This window comes from Ambystoma mexicanum, chromosome 8 (genome assembly GCF_040938575.1).
Source record: "Ambystoma mexicanum isolate Mex_15411 chromosome 8, UKY_AmexF1_1, whole genome shotgun sequence".
Taxonomy (NCBI): domain Eukaryota; kingdom Metazoa; phylum Chordata; class Amphibia; order Caudata; family Ambystomatidae; genus Ambystoma; species Ambystoma mexicanum.
The window spans coordinates 686,274,363-686,293,276 of record NC_090929.1 but is presented as its reverse complement, the minus strand read 5'-3'; the positions used below and the strand labels follow the sequence as shown (position 1 = coordinate 686,293,276).

Here is an 18,914-nt window from a genome sequence, read left to right as displayed (position 1 = left end):
CAATAGGATTGGGCAAGTGTAGAAGTGTCTGCCTAACTCTTTGCTGGTTGGATCACAGAAAAATGTCATCTTTGTGGGGTGATTTTTAGAGTGTCCAGAAACCTCCCAGAGTTACTGGAACTAATATTTAATTTTGCCACAAGCACATATTTACACAATGGCAACCTTTTAGTAAATCAGATGCACAGGTTACATATTTTTGTTCATCACATACCAATCCAAACCCCCAGTCCGTGAGGCCTTGTTTCGGTTATCTACCAGTTTTTCGCACTTTTCACTGGGATTTACATTTCACCAAATTCTACAACTTTACACGTGAGTGGGGATTGTCATAAGGAAGATATGTAAACCATTTTACATTTGCAACATGGATGCCTTTCTTGTAATTCCACATATATCACCATTTCTGTCCCCTTGGTGTCACTACATTCTACCATGTTTTAAACCAAAGGCCACAAATTTACTTTTACACTGTAAACATTCTATATTTTTACCAATTTTGGTTGCGGATTTAATAGTCTTTAAAGTTTCCTTATGGAATAGTCTTCAGAACAAATGGGAGTCACTCTGTCATTTTTTTTTCTTTCCAGCTGACACCAACTGGCATTTCCTTTCAAGCAGGATAGGGAGTTCCTTCAGCCTGATTGAAGTTTTAGGGTCTTTCACAACTCCGGCTTCCTTCACTGAGAACTGCATTGCCCTGGGTTCCACCCTATAATTATCAGTGGCAGAGCTGCTGGGGGAGAGAGCCCTTTTGGCAGAAAACCTGTTTTTCAACTTTGTAACTCAAGCCACCCTGGGTTTAACATCTTTCACTTTTGATCTTAAATCCAGAATTAAATAAGCCTGTTACATCAAATAACACGTGATATATTCTCCCCAGTAACAAACACCTTTATATTTCTAAAGACAAGTAAAACTTTTATTTACCAGTGTACTGTTTTGGCATTAGTTTTTCCTTATTTTGTAAGCAGCCTATTTTCACGCGTGGTGCAAACTGACATTTCTTTCTTTAATTCGGTTTTGGGCAGCTCACTCAGATTTCCACAATGTCCTTGCAGCTCAAGTCATTTTTCTTTGAGTGCAGGAGTTTTATCTGAACACTGGTATATGAAACTGACCAGGCTCAGATAGTTCTTTTGAAGACAGCTGATGTTTGCTACATTGTAAAGAAAATAAACCCGTGTTCCTGTGTTATTGAAAATCAAGATCCTTGTTAATTTCTTTCAGGGCTACCTTGACTGGGCCTTTCATTCAGGAATGATGCCCGGTTTTACAGACGTACAGACTTCTTCTGGGCATGGCAGGGCCTTTTCAATCACAGTAGTTTCATAAGGAATGGATACATTTAGCGTCCAGCAGAATTTTGAAAGGTGAAAGTTTTCATTTTGAAGGAGATTTTTAGCTTTTGCAGCAAAGCACTGCTGCCTCTTTCACTTAAGTTGTTAAATGTCTCAGAGCACACTGGCACGCTCCTGCAGTGTGTCCCCAGTTTCACCCCGCCTGAAATGTGTGTGGCAGGATGATGCATCCATCTTTTTGGTTGTTTAAAAACATAGTTTTGAGATACTGGTGCGCACAGGAGCCAGCACAGCCATTTTGCTGTGTCTTGCACAAATGCAGCAAAGTCATGTGGTAAAGCCCAGCGGAGTGTGTCAATATATCCCACAACTGGACACTGCTGATAGCATCAGCAGGTCCCTGGCATCTAGCACAGTGCTATGCAGATTTGCGTGGCTGAGAAAGTCGGGCTTTGCACCAGATGTGCAGGCCAGGCTGCTCGATATGCCATTTGACTGCCTGAGGTGGTTGGCTGGCAGCAAGGCGGACAAACGTATAGAAAAACTACCTTTTGGAGCTGAGGGCAATCAGTCTAGCGCTGAAGGCCTTTCTGCCCTCTGTACGGGGAAAGAATGTCCCGATAATGACGTACAACACAGTGGCCATGTACTACCTCAACAAAAGAGGGGGTATAGGGTCACTGCCTCTGTGCAGAGGCAATGCAGCTGTGTTTCTGGGCAAATCAAGAAGGAATCTCTGTCAGCAGTTCACCTAGCTGGGGAGAAGAACAAAAAATTGGATGCTCTGAGCAGGCAGAGCACAGTCTCCCATGAGTGGGAGATAGCTCAGAAAGTCCTGCAAGAGATCTTCACCCTTTGGGGAACCCCTCAAGTGGATCTGTTCGCGACCAGTGTCAACCGGAAGTGCCATCAGTACTGCTCAAGGGAATTTCCTCCAAGAGGAACTCTAGGGGACAGGTTTGTGGTGGACTGGGAATTTCCACTTCTGTACGCGTTTCCTCTAGTCCCCGTGATTCCTCACATAATCTAGCGGTTGAGAAAGTTCAGGAAAACCATGATCCTAATTGCCCCAGATTGGGCCAGGAAAAAGTGGGACCCGGACCTTCTGGACATGTCCATCTGCCCTCAAACGTTTTCCACAAAGAGAGACACTGTCTTCACGCATGGTTTCTGAGAGGCTGAGCTATAAGGATTGGGACCTCCCGGACGATGTAATGGAGATTTTGCTTTCGGCCAGAAGGCCAGCAACAAAGTCCTTATACCGGTGGTGTTGGAACAAGCTGAGTAACTGGTGCAAGGACAAGAGTGTGGATCCATTCCTATGTAATACTCCTTTGTACCTGTCTGGGATTTAAATTTAGTTTTAAAACTCTTCACATGTATTCCATTTGAGGCCTTACACTCTTGCCCGCTGAGGCTCCTTACTTTAAAGACAATACTTCTTCTCCAGCATGGGGTCTGGCATGGTTTCAGATGCTCATGAATAGTCCCCGTCGTCAGGCTGGGAATCCTCAGTAAAGAAAAAAATTGTTTCAGTTTCGTTTCTGAACTGTCTTTCTACTAATAACCAATCACTGGTCTCTGGGTCATACTGCCCCCAGCCAATGACTGCCCTCTACCTAAGCCCCTCCTCTGGCAGCCATGTTCAGATTTTTACCGCACGTTGAAGTGTTGGGAGTCCTTGTGCTTAGCTCTCGCGCTTTTACTGCGTTTTGCGTTTTTTCTAAGTTTACTTATATTTTCGGTCAATCGAGACTCAAGCTCCACCGATTCTACTTCCGATCAACGGGGACCCGTTTTCGGAATTTTCTACGCCTCTTATGGGCATATTTTCATTGAGTTTTTTCACTTCTCAGATGATTCCAGAAGATCTTTGAGGCCTACCCCGTGTGGAGATGGCCCAGGACAAAGGAATTATGATGCCTGTTGGATCCAAGCTGTTCAGGAGCTGCCCTGGATGCGGACTACAGAATGTCTTTGAGGATCAGCACTCTGTGCCTCTACTGACTTCACGACAACAAATCGCACGTGGAAAAGGACTGTGCGTTTTGTAAGAACATGTCCGAACGGACAATGAGGGATCGTCTTACTCGACTCAACAACTGGCTGGAGGAGAAGAGCCCAGCAGCAGGTGAGAACAAGTCCGAGCGGTCTTCTACGACCTTTGAGGGCGCTCCGGCGATGGGGGCCCATCAAAAGGCAAAGCACTGCGAGTCGGCGGGCACTGGGAGCGCCGTTCGGTTGGGCTCCTCGGCTGCCAGGCAGGGCGCAGTATCACCAACGCTATCAACCATGAACCAATGTTCTGGCTCGGTGAAAAGGAAGTCGGAGAACCCGGAAAAGCTTTGGGAGAAGCCCCGGTTGAACCCGACAGACAGCCGAGGGGGAGCGAGGCGGCGACTCCCCCACCCCCCAAGGTGAAGGCCTCAGGCAAGGTCGTAAATGCCTTGATTCACCCGGCTAAGGCCTCGATTGAAGGAGTCGTGGCGGCCCTGGCGAAACCTATGGAGGCTTCCCCAGTGGAGACAGCTTCAGGGGCTAGAGATTCCCTGCCACCCCGGAGGGAATCTTTTCTGCCTATCGAAGACCCCTGTGAAACCCCAGCAGGAAAAAGGGGGGGGGCACGGTAGCCATAACGGACACAGATATCAACTCTGAGGATGAGTTGGCTAGCATCCAAAGGATCCATGGCCAAGAAGTCTGAGGAATCCAGGGCCCACGGGAAGGATCCCGACGAGGCCAACGAAGAGAGTAACGGGTGTGCCGACAAGGAAGATCGGGCTGCGGAGGGCCCCACGCCCCAGCCGTCGGGCCCGTTGCAGCCGGTGCCTATACCAGGGGACCATTCAGGAGCTATCTTGATGGCCATACAGGCCCAGTGTATGGAGATAAGGACAAGGATGCCCTTACCCCCGTCGACGACCCAGCAGAGCCTGGACCGTCGGGGAGCTCACCTAACAAGCGGAGACAAGTCCATCCTCCTCCCCCCTTCCAGCCTTCACCCCCCATCCCCTCCTGCGAGGGATGAGACTGGAATGGATACAGCAACAGCAGGGACGGACGACGATGGTGGCGACGACGGTATGGACCTCCCTTCACCACCCCCTCGTGCCTCCCCATGACGAAATTCGCTCCTTCCACGCCATGATCGCCAGGCCATCGGAGCTCTTTCAGCTCTGCCCCGAAGAACAGAAGGAGGGCTTCCTCTACCAACGACGGGAGGCCAAGAGGAAGACTGTCCTTTCAGTCCCTTTACTGGACGTCATCTAGGACGAGGGGCTGGCGCTTCTCAAGAACCCGTCCACGGCTCCTGCTAAGAGACCGGTACGAGAAGAAGTACTGGGTCCCGGACTCCGCCCCTATGTGCCTCAGAACACAGCCATCCCCGGATTCTGTGGTCTCCCCGGCGGCCAAAAAGAAACCAGCGGGGTAGACGGCCTCAACTTCCACTCCTGGATACCCCCCCACCCCCCCCCCAGACGGCAAGGAAAAGAAACTGGACTCCATGGGACGACTGGTCATCTCGACGGCGACGACTACAATTAAAGCGGCCAAAGCCCTCGCGATTGTGGCTCGCTACGACAGGGAGCTGTGGTTCAAGATCACTCTCCTCCTGGACTTCCTCCCGGGCGACAAGAGGGCTGAAGCCCTGGAAATCCTACAGGAAGGCGAGGTGGCTTCAGACCATACCATCACGGTGGCCACGGACCTCGCCGACACTGGTTTTCGCCAGATGGGCAACGGCGTTTGCCTTCGCCGGCATGGTTAGCTCAAGGCCACAGATTTCCGCCAGGACGTGCAGACCAGGGTTCTGGACATGCCCTTCGACGGGAACAACCTGTTCGGCAAGACAGTGGACGAGTCACTGCAGGCCATCAAGGTGGACACCGAGACGGCTCGGGCCTTGGGTGTTCTACAACATCGACGGCCGTCCTTTCGGAGCTCCGGAGGCAAGCAAGGTGCCTCCAAATGATTTGGCGCCGGCTCCCCGTCGTACCGCCAAGTGGCCCGCTCCTCGTCACAGGAAGCCTACAGAGGACGCGGTAAGACGAGAGGATCCGGTCGCCGCCAAGGAGGCAAGGCCGTTGCGAAACAGGAATGAACCGGCCGTGGCGTCGGTCCCCCACCCGAGCACCCCAGTGGGAGGCCGGATGGCGAATTTAATCAGCGTGTGGAAATCCATCTCCACCGACCGTTGGGGTGCTAGATGCCCTGGCCCGCGGGCACACTCTGGAGTTTCATAGGTGTCCCTGTATTCCACCCGTGACCAGGAAGGAAAATCGCGTCCCACAACTACTTCTGGAGGTACGAGTGATGCTAAGAAAGGGGGCCATAGAACATCCTCCCAAAGAGGCTCCGGGGCTCCGAGTGTACTCGTGGTACTTCCTCGTCAAGAAGACCGGTAGTTGGCGACCCACCCTGGACCTTCGTCGTCTAAACAAGTACATCAAGTCCCAGAAATTCCAGATAGTCACCCTCCAGCACATGCTGGGAAGGCTGGAGGAAGGTGACTTCCTGTCGTCGCTGGACTTGGAGGATGCCTACATCCACATCCCCATTTTAAAAGGTCATTGGAAATTCCTACGATTTGTGGTCCAAGGGCGACACTATCAATATCAGGCCCTTCCCTTCGGATTGAAGTCGGCACCCAGGGTGTTCACCAAGTGCCTAGCGCCAGTGGCAGCGCGGCTGCGCCTGCAGGGGATCCACATCTACCCCTACCTGAACGATTGGCTCATCCGAGCAAAATCAAGGGAACTCGCCGTCGATCACACGGCGAAGACCATCCAACTGCTCACGGATCTGGGATTCTCGATCAACTTCGCGAAATCCTACCTGGTACCGTCGCAAAACGCCCTGTTACTGGGAGCCAGACTCGACACAGTGGTGCGAATGGCTTTGCATTCAGAGGAAAGGACGAAGGCCATCCTGGGCAAGGTACAATGACTGTTGACCATGGACATGGCCAGGGTGAGATCCATCAATTCCGTACTCAACATGCCATTGTGCATCTACCTTGTGTGCCTATGCAGCTTGTGGATGAGACCACTGCAGGAGTTCCTTGACGCCCATTGGATGCAAGCGGCGGGCAGCTTCGAAGACAGGATCTCACTCAACAAGACTTTCCACCAAGCGATGCGCGCGGGTGCCCCACCACCGGATCTAGCGGCGGGCATGGACTTCCAGACCCCGGCACATCGGGAAACTGTGACGACAGATGCCTCCCTGGAGTGATGGTGAGCAAACACCGGAGATCTCCACGCAAGAGGCCTTTGGCTCCCGGAGGAGAAATGGCTACACATCTATGTCCTGGAGCTCCGAGCCGTGTTCTGGGCCCTCAGGTCGTTCCTTCCGTTCCTCAAGAGCAAAGTGGCAAGGATCTTCACCGACACCACCACGTTCTACATCCGGAAGCAGGTGGCACCGATCCCCAGCCCTATCCAAGGAAGCGCAGGCTCTGTGGCACTGGGCCGTCACCCAAGGGATGTTCCTGGTACCCTTCCATCTGGCAGGAATAAAGAAAACCATTGCCGACTCACTCAGCAGGGAACTGCGCTCGTGCCACGAGTGGGAGCTGCGGCAGGATCAAGTGGATCTCCTATTCAGACGATGGGGCTATCCCCAGATCAACCTATTTGCGATGCCGACGAACGCAAAGTGCCAGAGGTTCGCCAGCGGTTTCCCCAGCCGGGGAGCATGGGCAATGCCTTCTCATTCCCCTGGTATGGCCTAGTTCTGTATGCGTTCCCGCCATTGCTCTTGCTGCTGCAACTCATCAGTCAACTCAGACGGTCCCAGTGCAGGATGATCCTCGTCACACCGGCGTGGCCGAGGCAGATCTGGTTCCCGGGCCTTTTAGACATGTCAGCATCCCCCCCGGTCAAACTACCGACGGATGCAGATCTTCTCGCCAGGGAAGGAGGTGCCATCCTCCACCACGACCCAGGATCGCTGAACCTGCAGGCCTGGCTCCTGCAGCACTAGAGTTCGGAGGGTACAATATCCCGGCGGACTGCAAGGAGGATCTTCCAAAGGCCAGGGCATCCTTGACTCTCAGGTGCTATGGACACAAATGGAAGAGGTTCTGTGTCTGGTGCTGTGCACAGAAGATTAACCCTCTGCGGATTACGGCCCCTCAAGTGCTGCCGTACCTACTGTCGCTGGCCAAGGTGGGGCTAGTTCATGCTTCCATCAAAATCCACCTAGCGGCGATTTCCCACTACACCAGAACTCCGGGGCGATCATCTCTGTGGTTCCATTGCCTGGTGAATGAGTTCATGAAAGGAATGTTCCGGTCATTCCCGCCAGTGAAGGCTCTGGCCCCGGCGTGGGAGATCAAAGTGGTTCTTAGCAGGCTCATGGGGCTGCCATTCGAGCCTTTACGTTCAGCACCGTTGAAGTTCCTGTCGTGGAAGACAGCGTTTCTTGTGGCCATCACCTCTGCTCGACGAGTGGGAGAGATCCAGGCCCTCTCCTGTAAACCTCCATACCTGACATTCCACGAGACAAGGGTAGTGCTGAGGACGCACCCCTCCTTCATGCCCAAGGTGCCGTCGGACTTCCATCTCAACGAGCCCTTGGTGTTACCTGTTTTCTTCCTGTCACCTTAGTCGCCGGCCGAGAGGACTTTGCACTTGCTGGATGTGGCTAGAGCGCTGAAGTTCTACGTGAACCGCACAAAAAGACCCTTTGGAAGACATTACAGCTATTTGTGAAGTTTGGACCTGTGAACCAAGGGAAGGCCCTCTCGAAGGCTTCCATTTCCAGATGGCTCTCTGGCTGCATCATGCACTGTCACCGGTTGGCAAACCAACCGTTGCCCGGGCCGTCCGAGAGCCCATTCAACCAGAGCGATTGCTGCTACCATTTCTGGTGTCCCCCTGCTGGACATTTGCAGGGCTGCTACGTGGAGGTTGACCCACACCTTCACAAGATTCTACTGCGTCGACTGGGATTCCAGGGAGGAGCCCAGAGTCGGGCAGGCAGTGCTGCGCAACCTGTTCGCCTGAGGTGGACCTGGTGAGGAGGTAAGAGATGCTTATTGTTGAGTTGTTGAAATGCTTTGTTGAGCTTTGCCACCTCCCGTGGTTGTTCATGTGTGTACTGCTATGTATTCTTGTATTCATGAGCATGTGAATCCATGCTGGAGAAGGAACAAGTTACTTAACTGTAACTGTTGTTCTCTAGCATGGGTCTGGCATGGATTCACATGCGAACACTCCCTCCTACCCCTCTGTGGCTCTTCTCTTGGTCCTACTGCCACTTTACGTGCTACCAAATCCGAAGATAGCTCCCAGAGGAGGGGCTTAGGTAGAGGGCAGTCATTGGCTGGGGGCAGTATGAACCAGAGCCCAGTGATTGGTTATTATTGGAAAGACAGTTCAGAAACGAAACAGATTTTTTCTTTACCGAGGATTACCAGCCTGACGGGAAATATTCAGGAGCATGTGAATCCATGCCAGACCCATGCTGGAGAACAACAGTTACAGGTAAGTAACTTGTTCCTTAAAGATAACTGGGCTCCCCTTGGCTATAAGCAGGAGCTAAATGGCTCCCAGCTCCTGGAAATTTCGAACACTGCCATTGGAACTTATCCACTCTGCAGTCTTTGTTATATGGAAGACCACTTTTCTAGTCTCCATCTGGTTGTAAAGTAAGAAAGATCCAGGATTTTTCAGTATCAAAGCTAAACTTGAAATTTCACTTGGTTACGTTGCTGATGTACCCGTGAATGTAGCTGGAAGTGGTTTCGGAATATCTGAATCGGGTGTGTTTCCTATTTCTAAAATCGCAGTGTAATAAAGTGGAGCAGGCTTGTGGACGTTAAATGCAAGCATTATTTTATAGTCTACACATTACTTTTTTCAATTTACTCTTCTCGAGTTGTCATTTTAAGTAGCATTTTCTTTGTTCTGAAAATAAGTTTGTTGGTGACCATGTCTAAGGATTTTAGGAAACTGCTGAGAATCACAAGGATGCTCAAATTTGGCCGTATAATTTATTGTAATAATTTTTCCTCATAGCAATATTTTAATGCATTCCATTTCTGCAAACCACTGTGATTAAAGTGTTTCATCTATCTATTACAGGTGGCATCATATTGAGTCCTTGATGGATGGTGGAACGACGATCACTGTCAATTTCTGGTACAAGGTGGGTACAACGGCAGTCAGCAGCTATCTTTTAAAATATGGCTCTGAGAATTGGCAAAGAACCAATCGAACTGAATGCTGTGCGTTGCCTGACCGTGCATTCCCATTGATAAATACAGGAGAACAGAATGCTTGAAAGTGCAATTCTAATATGGCAGGATAGCATTACAGAAGCCCTGACAGCTGCAAGACAAAGTAACACTTAAGACTAGGAGTGGTGGAAATGTTATTCCACAATAACACACATGGTGCAGACGAGATTGTATTTGTTCATTGGTAAAGCGGTTTTACACAAGTGAAGTGCTTCAAAGCACTTCAAGATGGGAAAGGAACAAAGGAATACAGTCTTATTTCTTAGGCTTTAAAGATTCCGAATGATCCAACAGCAATGACTAGCATACTAGGCCAGAGGCATGTCTACTAGTGAAGTGTTTGACAAAACGTGAGGTGAGAAAAACAGGGGAGTGGGAAGAGGGAAAGGAACATACAGATGAATAAACTACAGTACTGGTCTGGCGAACATTAGTCAAGTGCGGGGGGAGGGGGAAAAGTGCCCCCAGCCCAGCGGGGCCACGGATAAGTGCAGACTGGATGTCCCCATCATGCAGCATTTTGCAGTAGTGCCAGGCAGAGTGCAGGGCCCGGAGGCAATGCAGGACTGGCGGGGGAACCTGGAACCTGTGAGGCTCTGGAGGTGCACCAGGCGACCAGTCTGCTAACTGAGCAGGTTGGGTAAGCGAAGGAGGGAGCGAAGCAGACCAAGAAAGAGAAGGTGGTTAGCAGGGAAGAGGAAGAGAAGAGGAAGGTCTTGAGGAGTTTCTGGAACTTGAGGAAGCCCAGCTCAAGACAGAGAGGGGTAGGTAGGCTGTTCCAGAGGGGGACACCTGCAGAGGATAGCGATCTACCCCTAAACCTCTGTTTGGAGAAACGGCTCACCCACAGAGTTGGAGGACGACGAGCAGAGGGCTCTAGAAGGAGTGTATTTAGGAAGAAAGTAATCTATATAGTAAGGGCCCTGGCCCGGAAAGCCTTGTGGAATATGCAGAGGGTCTTGAACTTGATCCTTGCAGCCACGGGGAGCCAGTGGAAAGATTTCAGCGCTGGTGAGATGCGGTCCCTGGGCTTGAGGGCACGGACAAGTCTTCCAGTTCTATTTTAGATCAGTTGAAAAGGTCGGGAAAGTAGAAGTAGGAAGATTGATAAAGAGACTGTTGCAGTAGTCCAGCCTGGAAAGAACCCAGGGATCTGGAGAAAATTAGCCTCTGGGGGAATTTGAGAAACGGTAGAATACCTCTGCGGTATAGCTGGTAGTGGGACTTTTTGGACGTGTCGAATATGCGAGATGAGAAGGAAACAGTGGAGTCGAAAAATGTGTCTCACTGGTGGGTGGTGGTGCAGGACCAAGTGAGGCTAGCCAGAGTGAGTTGGAAAGAGGATGATCTATCTTGCTGGCATTAAGGCAGAGGTCGTTAGCAGCACACCAAAACTGAATTGCAGAAAGACAGGAATATAGCTCTGAAAGTTGGAGATAAAGGCAGAGATATTGTGGGCCAACGGGGCCATGTTGACATTGAAGAACCAGGGGGATAGATTAGGTCTCTGAGGGACACCACAAGTAGAGAGAGTAATAGCGGAGAGAAAGGACACATGTTCCACCTGGATAGGACGGTCAGAAAGGGAGGACGTGAGCCACGCCAGGGCCTGATCTGTGATGCCCTGGGTGGGTGCAATACAGTATGATGTTGCCGCAGGGTTGGCCAACTCCTTACAGATTCAGAAGAATTTGGCCATATTGTTCGAAGCCGCGCAGATGCAGGCTTGAATATGGACTCTTTTTATTGCGCTGTTTGCAGAGTCTATATTGCCTTTGCAGAAGGCGGCAGGCCAGCTTATCGGAGGGTGCACCTGAAGATCCCCATTTTCTTTCGGCTGCCCTGCACTTGCTGTTAAGGTCAGCTAGGACAGAGTTGTACCAAGAGTTACACTTTTTTGGGAGCCTTCCATCGGTCCCTCATGACAGGGGCAAGGATGTTGAGTATTGGAGATGGTTAGGGGAAAATTAGATGGGGCTGTGTCAAGGTGGGATTCCGCCTCAAGAGTAGGACGACGGTAGTAGGTGGAGGCAAAGGCAGCCACTAACACTTGTTTCATGTGTCGGAAGACCTTGTAGGTGGGAGGCAGTGGAGGGTGTGTCGGCGCTAACTGAGAAGAGAGCTTCAAGTGAGTGGAGAGAAGGGAGTGATCAGTCCATGAGCGTGGAGTAGTCGGGGGATCGAGAGAGAGATGTCTGAGCATCCAAGGTGCGGCCATCAGTGTGTGTTGGACCACATGGTAGAATGGAGAGAGAGAACGAGTTGCCTAGGTTGTGGAAAGCTCCTGAAGAGTCAGGAAATTCGAGATGGATGTTGAGATCCCCCAGCAGGAGGAGTTGAGAGGCAGAGGACAGGAGAGAGGATGCCAAGTCGGCCCATTCTGAGAAGAGGAGGGAGGAGTGGCCAAGCGGCCAATGTAAGGTGGCCAGAGTATATGAGGAGACGGGGGGGGGGGGGGGGGGAGAGAGCCTGCAGACCAGGCATTTGGAATGGGAATGGTAAAAACGGGGATCCACTCTGGAAAGATCAGGGCAACTCCCCCTCTTGACCTGTTGAGCCTGGGACCTTGTAACCTTCAGGGAAGTGGCAAAACTTGTGACAGAGCTGTCCTTTATCCAGGTCTCAGTGAGACCAAGAACATCAAGGTCCAGGTGTTCAAGGAGGTGGCAGATGTCAGAGTAGTGCTTGATTGCGGAACAAGAGTGTGGCGGCATGGATCAGATGCTATTTTTGTGGATTTACCGGGTGGGGTGGGGGGTGTGTGCACAGGTCCCCACCGCACCGTAAGCGGCACGCTTGTCAGAGGTGGAGACAAGAGCAGGCAGAGAGCCGAAGGGAGTGCAGGCAAGGGAGCAGGGACAGTTGTAGATGTCAGGGGAGCCTGTGGAGGAGGGGGACGCCAAGGGCAAGGGAGTCCCAGAAGTGTTGGCAGTGGGTGGCAAGGGCACCAGCGTGGAAGAGGCGGACAAGGTCCGTGCTGGTTGAGTGGGCGAGGGAGCCAGGATAGTGGAAGACTTCAAAGGAGCCATAGTGATAGAGGCAGTGTGGCCACGTGGAGGCAAGGAAGCCAAGGTGTACCCCACTAGCAAGGGAGCCAGAGAGGCCGTAGGTGCAGTTGGCAAGGCAGTCAATGAGGAGGAAGGTGGAAAGTTGAGATCGAGGGAGGAGCCTATCAAAAAGGAGGTTGGGTTGAAGCCCTTGTACTAAGACGGTACCATTTCGATAGACTTTAATGATTACCCTGGAGGGCGAGGAGGCGCCAAGAAGGACCTCCCAACGGGTGCCATTGATGTGAGGAAGAGTAGGGAGAGAACAGATCTACTATATGAAGAGTCCATAGGTCAGGGGAAGGAATGCCGAAGAGGATGTTGGTGAGAGTCTCTCTGGTGGAAGCACTGAGGGAGGTGTCAGTGGTAGGAAGGCCAGGGCTGGAGCCAGGTGTGTCCTCCTTAAGTTTCTTCCTGCCAGATGTGGTGAGCGGTAAAGGGTAGGAGATGGAGAAACAGTTGGAGAAGATTGGAGAGATGGAGAGCGCCATGAAGGGAAACATGGCATGCTACACTTAACCAGACTGAGCAGCTGAGGCACCCGGGAGGAGTTGACAGGAGGGTGTACATGCGCAAGGAAACGCAATGGGAATGGCAAGAAACAGTGGGAGTTGAAAGGTGAGGGAGTGGCAGGGATCAAGGGATAGACAAGACAGGGCAAGGGATTATATAGGATTTTAACTAGCAGGACAAACCATGCAGGATGGGAGGACACCTAAATTCCATTTTTAAACAAACCATCACAATCCATGCATGAGGAGAGCCACCGAAATTAGATTTTTAAACAGTCATAATCGATGCATGAAGGAAGCAAACCTAAAAACGAATGACAGGTGTTACAGCACAGCAGTACAGAAGTGTGGGCAGTGTGGTGGAAGCTACATAGAGGAAGGAATCAAAATAAGAGATAGGTCTTCCGTGTGAGGGTACATAAGTCAGAGATAGTGCAGCGAGAAGGGCCTGGAAGGCAGGTACAAGTCAAGGAGAGATGAGGCCGCCCTTCGACCAACAGTCAGTACTCACGTGATGGCAGGAGGGATGCCACAGTCCCAGGGGGCTAGGATGCCGTGCCCAGCAAGTCCATGTCATAGCCAGCACTTACATGGATTGGGGCCACATGCCCAGCCAGGGCCTTGGATGAGGGCCTTGGATGAGGGCCTTGGATGAGGGCCTTGGATGAGGGCCTTGGATGAGGGCCTTGGATGAGGGCCTTGGATGGGGGCCTTGGATGGAAGGGGCCGGCTAAAGCCTGCCGGTCCTGCGATTGGCTCTAGGAAGGCAGCCCAGCGAATGAGCGAGCAGAGGGCAGCATAGCAAACAGTTGGTGGAGGATCAATGCTGGAGGAAGCCAGCCATCTTGGAGCGCCACGAGGGAAATGGGACTTTGTCCACCTGGTGAGGATCACAAGTCTTCATATACAAAATGAGCTGCTTCCAGGACAGCATGTTATGGGAAATGCAGGGATTAGCTCCTGCAGTGAACCCATGCAACCATCCGATATTTTTTTAATTTATTTTTTCAAATTTATAAAAAATGTATAGAAATTTGATTTCTGCATTCAATCGCCTCATATAAGTGTTGGCACCGTCGGATGTGCTCCCAAAGTGTTGCAGGCGATGGTGTTAGCATGTTCAGAGCTTCAGACAAGAAGTAATGGAGAGGATAAATGGAGCCCACTCTTCTGTGGCTCAGAGGAGAGGGAAGTAGCAGTGGGGTAAAACAGTGGGGTTTATATTGCCATCAAAATTAAGGTGCCTGACTTAGCCCAAGAATTCTCAGAACTGGAGCGAAAGGAGAACCTATCGCCTGAAAATGAAACTGGAAACTGAAACCATACAAAGAAAATAATCATTTTTTCTACTTAAAGCAGAGCTTGCAAAATCTACTGCCCTCTAGCATAGTCAAGATGTTATGTTTGTTTATTTATTTGTATAGCGCTCCAGACCCAGGAGTAAAGGGGCGCTTAAGGACAGGTTACAGAATACAATATATATATATATATATATATATATATATATATAGAATTTGCAGTTATACATTTTGTGGAAATAATATACAATATATACAGTCAGAGGTGATTAGAGCATACAGTTAAACATGTGAGTGGTATGTACAGTATATACAGAAGTCATGGTCTTAGTCCTACTTAGGATTGGTTTTGTCGAGTAGACAACCAATGACTACTTTCCTGAACAATTGGAAGGATTCAGTCGATTTGATTAACGGTAGGGTGTTCCAAAGTTGAAGGGCGAGGACCGTGAAACTTGAGCCTCGGCTCTTTTAGAGGGGAATCTGGGCACAGTAAGGCAAAGAGTGTTGGAGGATCTAATGATTCTGGTGTTCGGCTTCAAAGTGAATTTGTTGGTGAGATGGAGGGGGGCTAGCTGGTTTAATGCTTTGTAGGTGAGGCACAGTTTTTAGGTCATTTTTTTGTTGAATGGAGAGCCATTTACAAGAAATTCTGATGGGGGAGATGTGCTCTCTCCTGGGAATATTTAATGCTGCTCACAGCGCATTGTTTTGGAGAACTTGAAGTTTATTGATTATACCTTGGTTGGCGCCTAGATAAAGGCTATTACAATAGTCAAGCTTCGATTGTATGAGAGCCCTGGCCAGTGTGAGGCAGCTGTTAGTGGATAAAAAAAGGTCTGCAGGCTCGAATTAGGTTCCTTGTGTAGGCGGTAGTTGAGGCGGTCATGTTGACTTGTTTAGAGAGGTTGGTATTGGCATCAAGTTAGAAGCCTAGGATTTTCACATTTTTAACGACGGGGATGGTGTTACCATCGATGATGATGATGGTGGTGTATTCAGGACTGAGTTTCTGTAAGTTGGGTGATCTGACTAGGAGGAGCTCAGTCTTCTCATCATTCAGGCAGAGGGCGTGTGTGGCCAGCCATGCCTGGATTATGGAGAAGATTTCGTTAATCTTGGTGACGTCGACCTTATATTTGTCAGAGATGGTGAGGAGTATCTGGGTGTCATCCGGGTAGTTGATGTAGGTGACACCCAGATGGTCCAGTTTGTCAGAGAGGTTTTGTGAAAATATTGTATAGGGTGGGGGAAACGCAAGAACCTTGTGGGACACTACAGGTAATGGGAATGGGGTCTGCTGCAGCTGCAGAAGAAAAGACCTTCATGGTTCTGTTTGCTAAGAAGGATTGTATCCACATTGCGGCTGAAGAGAAGTGGGCAGCGGATGAGAGGTGGTTGCAGAGTATTTGGTGGTCTACCAGGTCGAAGGCTGCTGAGGGATCTAGAAGGAGCAGGATGGCAGCTTTACCTTTGTCTTTGATGTCATCAATCTGACTTTTGAGGTCAAAAAGGGCAGTTTCTGTTCCATGTTGAGGTCGAAAGCCAGACTGACGCAATCCTAACAGTTGGTTGGATTCTAAGTAATCCTGAATTTGCAAGTAGGCAACTCCATCAAGGATTTTTAGCAGGAAGGGGACCGTAGTGATGGGCCTGCAATTGGTGGGAATGGCTGGGTCTAAGGATTGTTTTTTTTTTTTAGGAGAGCGAGAACTCATGAATGTTTCAGGTTGTTGGGTATAGAGTTGGTGGAGAAGGATAGGTTTATAAGTTTGGAGATGAAGGGGGATAGGTCTCTCGCTGCATCTTTGATGATCTGGGCCAGGCAGCTGTCCCCTTTGCGATTAGAAGGTTTGAGGGATGCTATCATTTTTGGACTTCCAGTATAGTGACCTTTTTGAAGGTGAAGCCCGAAGTGGTATTGGTCGGGGTGGAAATGCTGGGGGTGGAGGAGTTGCTGTTGGAGAGTTGTAGTTGTTTAGCCTACATTTCTATTGAGGGCCGATGATTTTATTGGCAAGGGCATTTTGGATGCTAGTGCACCAAGGTTTATCTTTCACACAGGTGTCCGTCGGTGGGTTAGGATTTTCTAATTCTTTCAGAATGGTGAAGAGTTCTTTTGCAGAGGAACCTGCCTTGTCAATTCTCACATTGTAAGCTTCCTTCTTAGTGCGGATGATCTCTTTTTTGTAAACGGAGGAGATGGTCGTGAGATTAGTTTTATTTTCGGCTGTTGGGGTTGTTTTCCATAGGGTTTCCATCCTGGCTTTCTTTTTTCTAAGAGTTTTGAGTTCAGGAGTGTACTAAGAGTTCAGATGCGCTCTAGGTTTACCTTTGCGTAACTTAAGTGGGGCCACGGCATCAATTGCGTTTGTCATGGCGTCATTGTAGGTGCTGACTAGGAGGTTGAGGTCAGCAGTGGCTGGAAGCGAGTTTAGGAAGGGGAGAACCAGTGGTGTGAGGGTATCCGCCGTAATGCTGCGCTTGTTTCTAGTTAAGCAAGCTGGCGCATGGGGGCATTGTTTGGGAGTAGGGTTATTAATGTTCATGTCTAATGGTATGAGGAAGTGGTCCGTCCATGCAAGAGGTTGGGGGGCTTTGCAGGTGATATTGCAATTATGAGCTGCGACCCAGTCAATGGTTCTACCTTTCTGATGGGTGGGGTAGTGTGTTGATTTGAGTATAGTCATGCTCCGACAGGGCGTTGGTGAGGGAGAAGGCAGGAGTGTCATTAGGGTCGTTGTACCCTAGATTAAAGTCTCCTAGAATGATATTTTGTGAAAGAGGCTTAGAGTTCTCGGCTATTAGAGAAGTAATGTCTTCCTCGAAGGTGCCTGTGGGACCTCTGGGTCTGTATATTAGTTGCAAGGGAATTGTACTCTTGGGGGTGGTTTGTATTTTGATGGTGAGATGCTTGCATGATTCTAATGGATGGGAGGCGATAAATCTAAGGTCGAGTGAGGATTTGAAGATGAATGTTACACCTCCTCCGTGAGCATTAGGTCTATCTGCTCTGAGGATAGAGTCATTGTTGGGAACAGCAAGGGTTAGATAGGGTCCTGCTGCCTCATGTAACCATATTTCTTTAGTAGCAAGGAAGTCGAGGTCTGCTGAGAGGATGATGTCGGCGATTTCAGTGGGATGAGCAACAAGGGATCTGACATTAAGGCTCCTTTTAGAGTTGCTGTGTTACTAGTGTCAGTGTTGTTCTTATTGGTGCCCTTAGTCAAAGGTATTGCAGGCAACTTGCTGGGTGTGGTGTGAGTCTAGAGCCAAGTCTGTTATTGCAGGTAGAAAGATCAGGGTTGGCTTTGGGCCGGTATCTTGGTAGTTTGGGCTGGTTACAGTTAGTGTTGGTGTAGTCATTTTTAATAGGGTTGGGAATGTTGGGTGAGGTGTTAACTGGTGTGGCGCTGGCTTTAGTAGTATGGTGTTTGTGGACAGGGTGGGGGATAGGTGGTAGGGTGGGCAGAAAAGGTTTGGGACAGGGGATGGGGTGGTGTCTTGGACAGCCGAGTTTGGCTAGTCCATTGCTGAATGATATGTAGCTGTTTCCGCTTATGAAGGTCAAGTAGCATTTTCATGCTACTCGACCTTGCGGCGAGCATGGGGAAGTTTGAAACTTGTGCTTGATGTTTAGTGTAGACAAACCTCGTTTGCAGTGAATGGCAAATGCATTTCACTGTGCATGGTTGGTCTTGTGGTGGCAGCATTGCACCAAGTATGAAGCCTGCTTATGGTGATATGCACCATTTTATAGAAAGCACTGGTATATTTTTGGCACCCATCACCGAGGAGAGTGCATTTTTCTTAGAGTATGTAAGCGAAAGATCTCAACCTGAAGATCAGTGGGATTTAAAACAATTTGCAAGGCCTGTTAAAGTTAGTCTGATGTCATTATTTGTGAAAAACATCCATGCACCAAAGGACAGATCTGCAAGGAGGCAAATTAAATCTGGTCATTGTTTCAAATGATTACCATGCTCAAAGGACAATGTATCTTGTAGTGTTGGTTTCCCATTAGGTGAAATCCAAATTAAGGGGGGATGGGGTCATATCAATGAGTTTTATAAAAAATATTTCAGTGTTGACATTGCCATGAAATATATTTTTCAAAAGGTGCTGTTTTTTAGCAATCTACATTGCCAAACAAATCTTACCGGTAACATTCTTTCTGGTGCTTGTATCCGTTTTAGTAGTATGCTGTAGATATTCGATAATCTAGTGTTGTTTTCAAGGCGTTAAAACTGCTTTCTGAAAACTGAAAGTTGCGTATAAACCGCTGTGTTCCAGTAACATTACCTGTGTGTGAAGTAGATGGGCTCCACCTACTCAATTCGTTGACCTAGATTGTTTTCTATGTGTGTTCAATATGCCTACGGTTTTATTGATTTTTGTTTAAATTCTGTTGCTAATCACTCTAGACTTGTTTGACGTAATTGCATGAAATTTTAAATAGATGTTTTCTAGCCTGTGCCCCCCCCCCCCAAAATTGGAAATCCTGCTATAAA

General features: G+C 49.5%; 1 protein-coding gene across 1 annotated transcript in view; it reads left to right on the top strand.

The window, feature by feature from the left end:
* Positions 1-18,914, top strand: part of HIF1AN (hypoxia inducible factor 1 subunit alpha inhibitor) — an 879,315-nt gene that overhangs the window by 532,349 nt on the left and 328,052 nt on the right. The window contains exon 6 of the mRNA XM_069610488.1: positions 9,392-9,455. Coding sequence (XP_069466589.1) covers positions 9,392-9,455 — 64 coding nt within the window. The remainder of the gene's footprint in view (positions 1-9,391; positions 9,456-18,914) is intronic.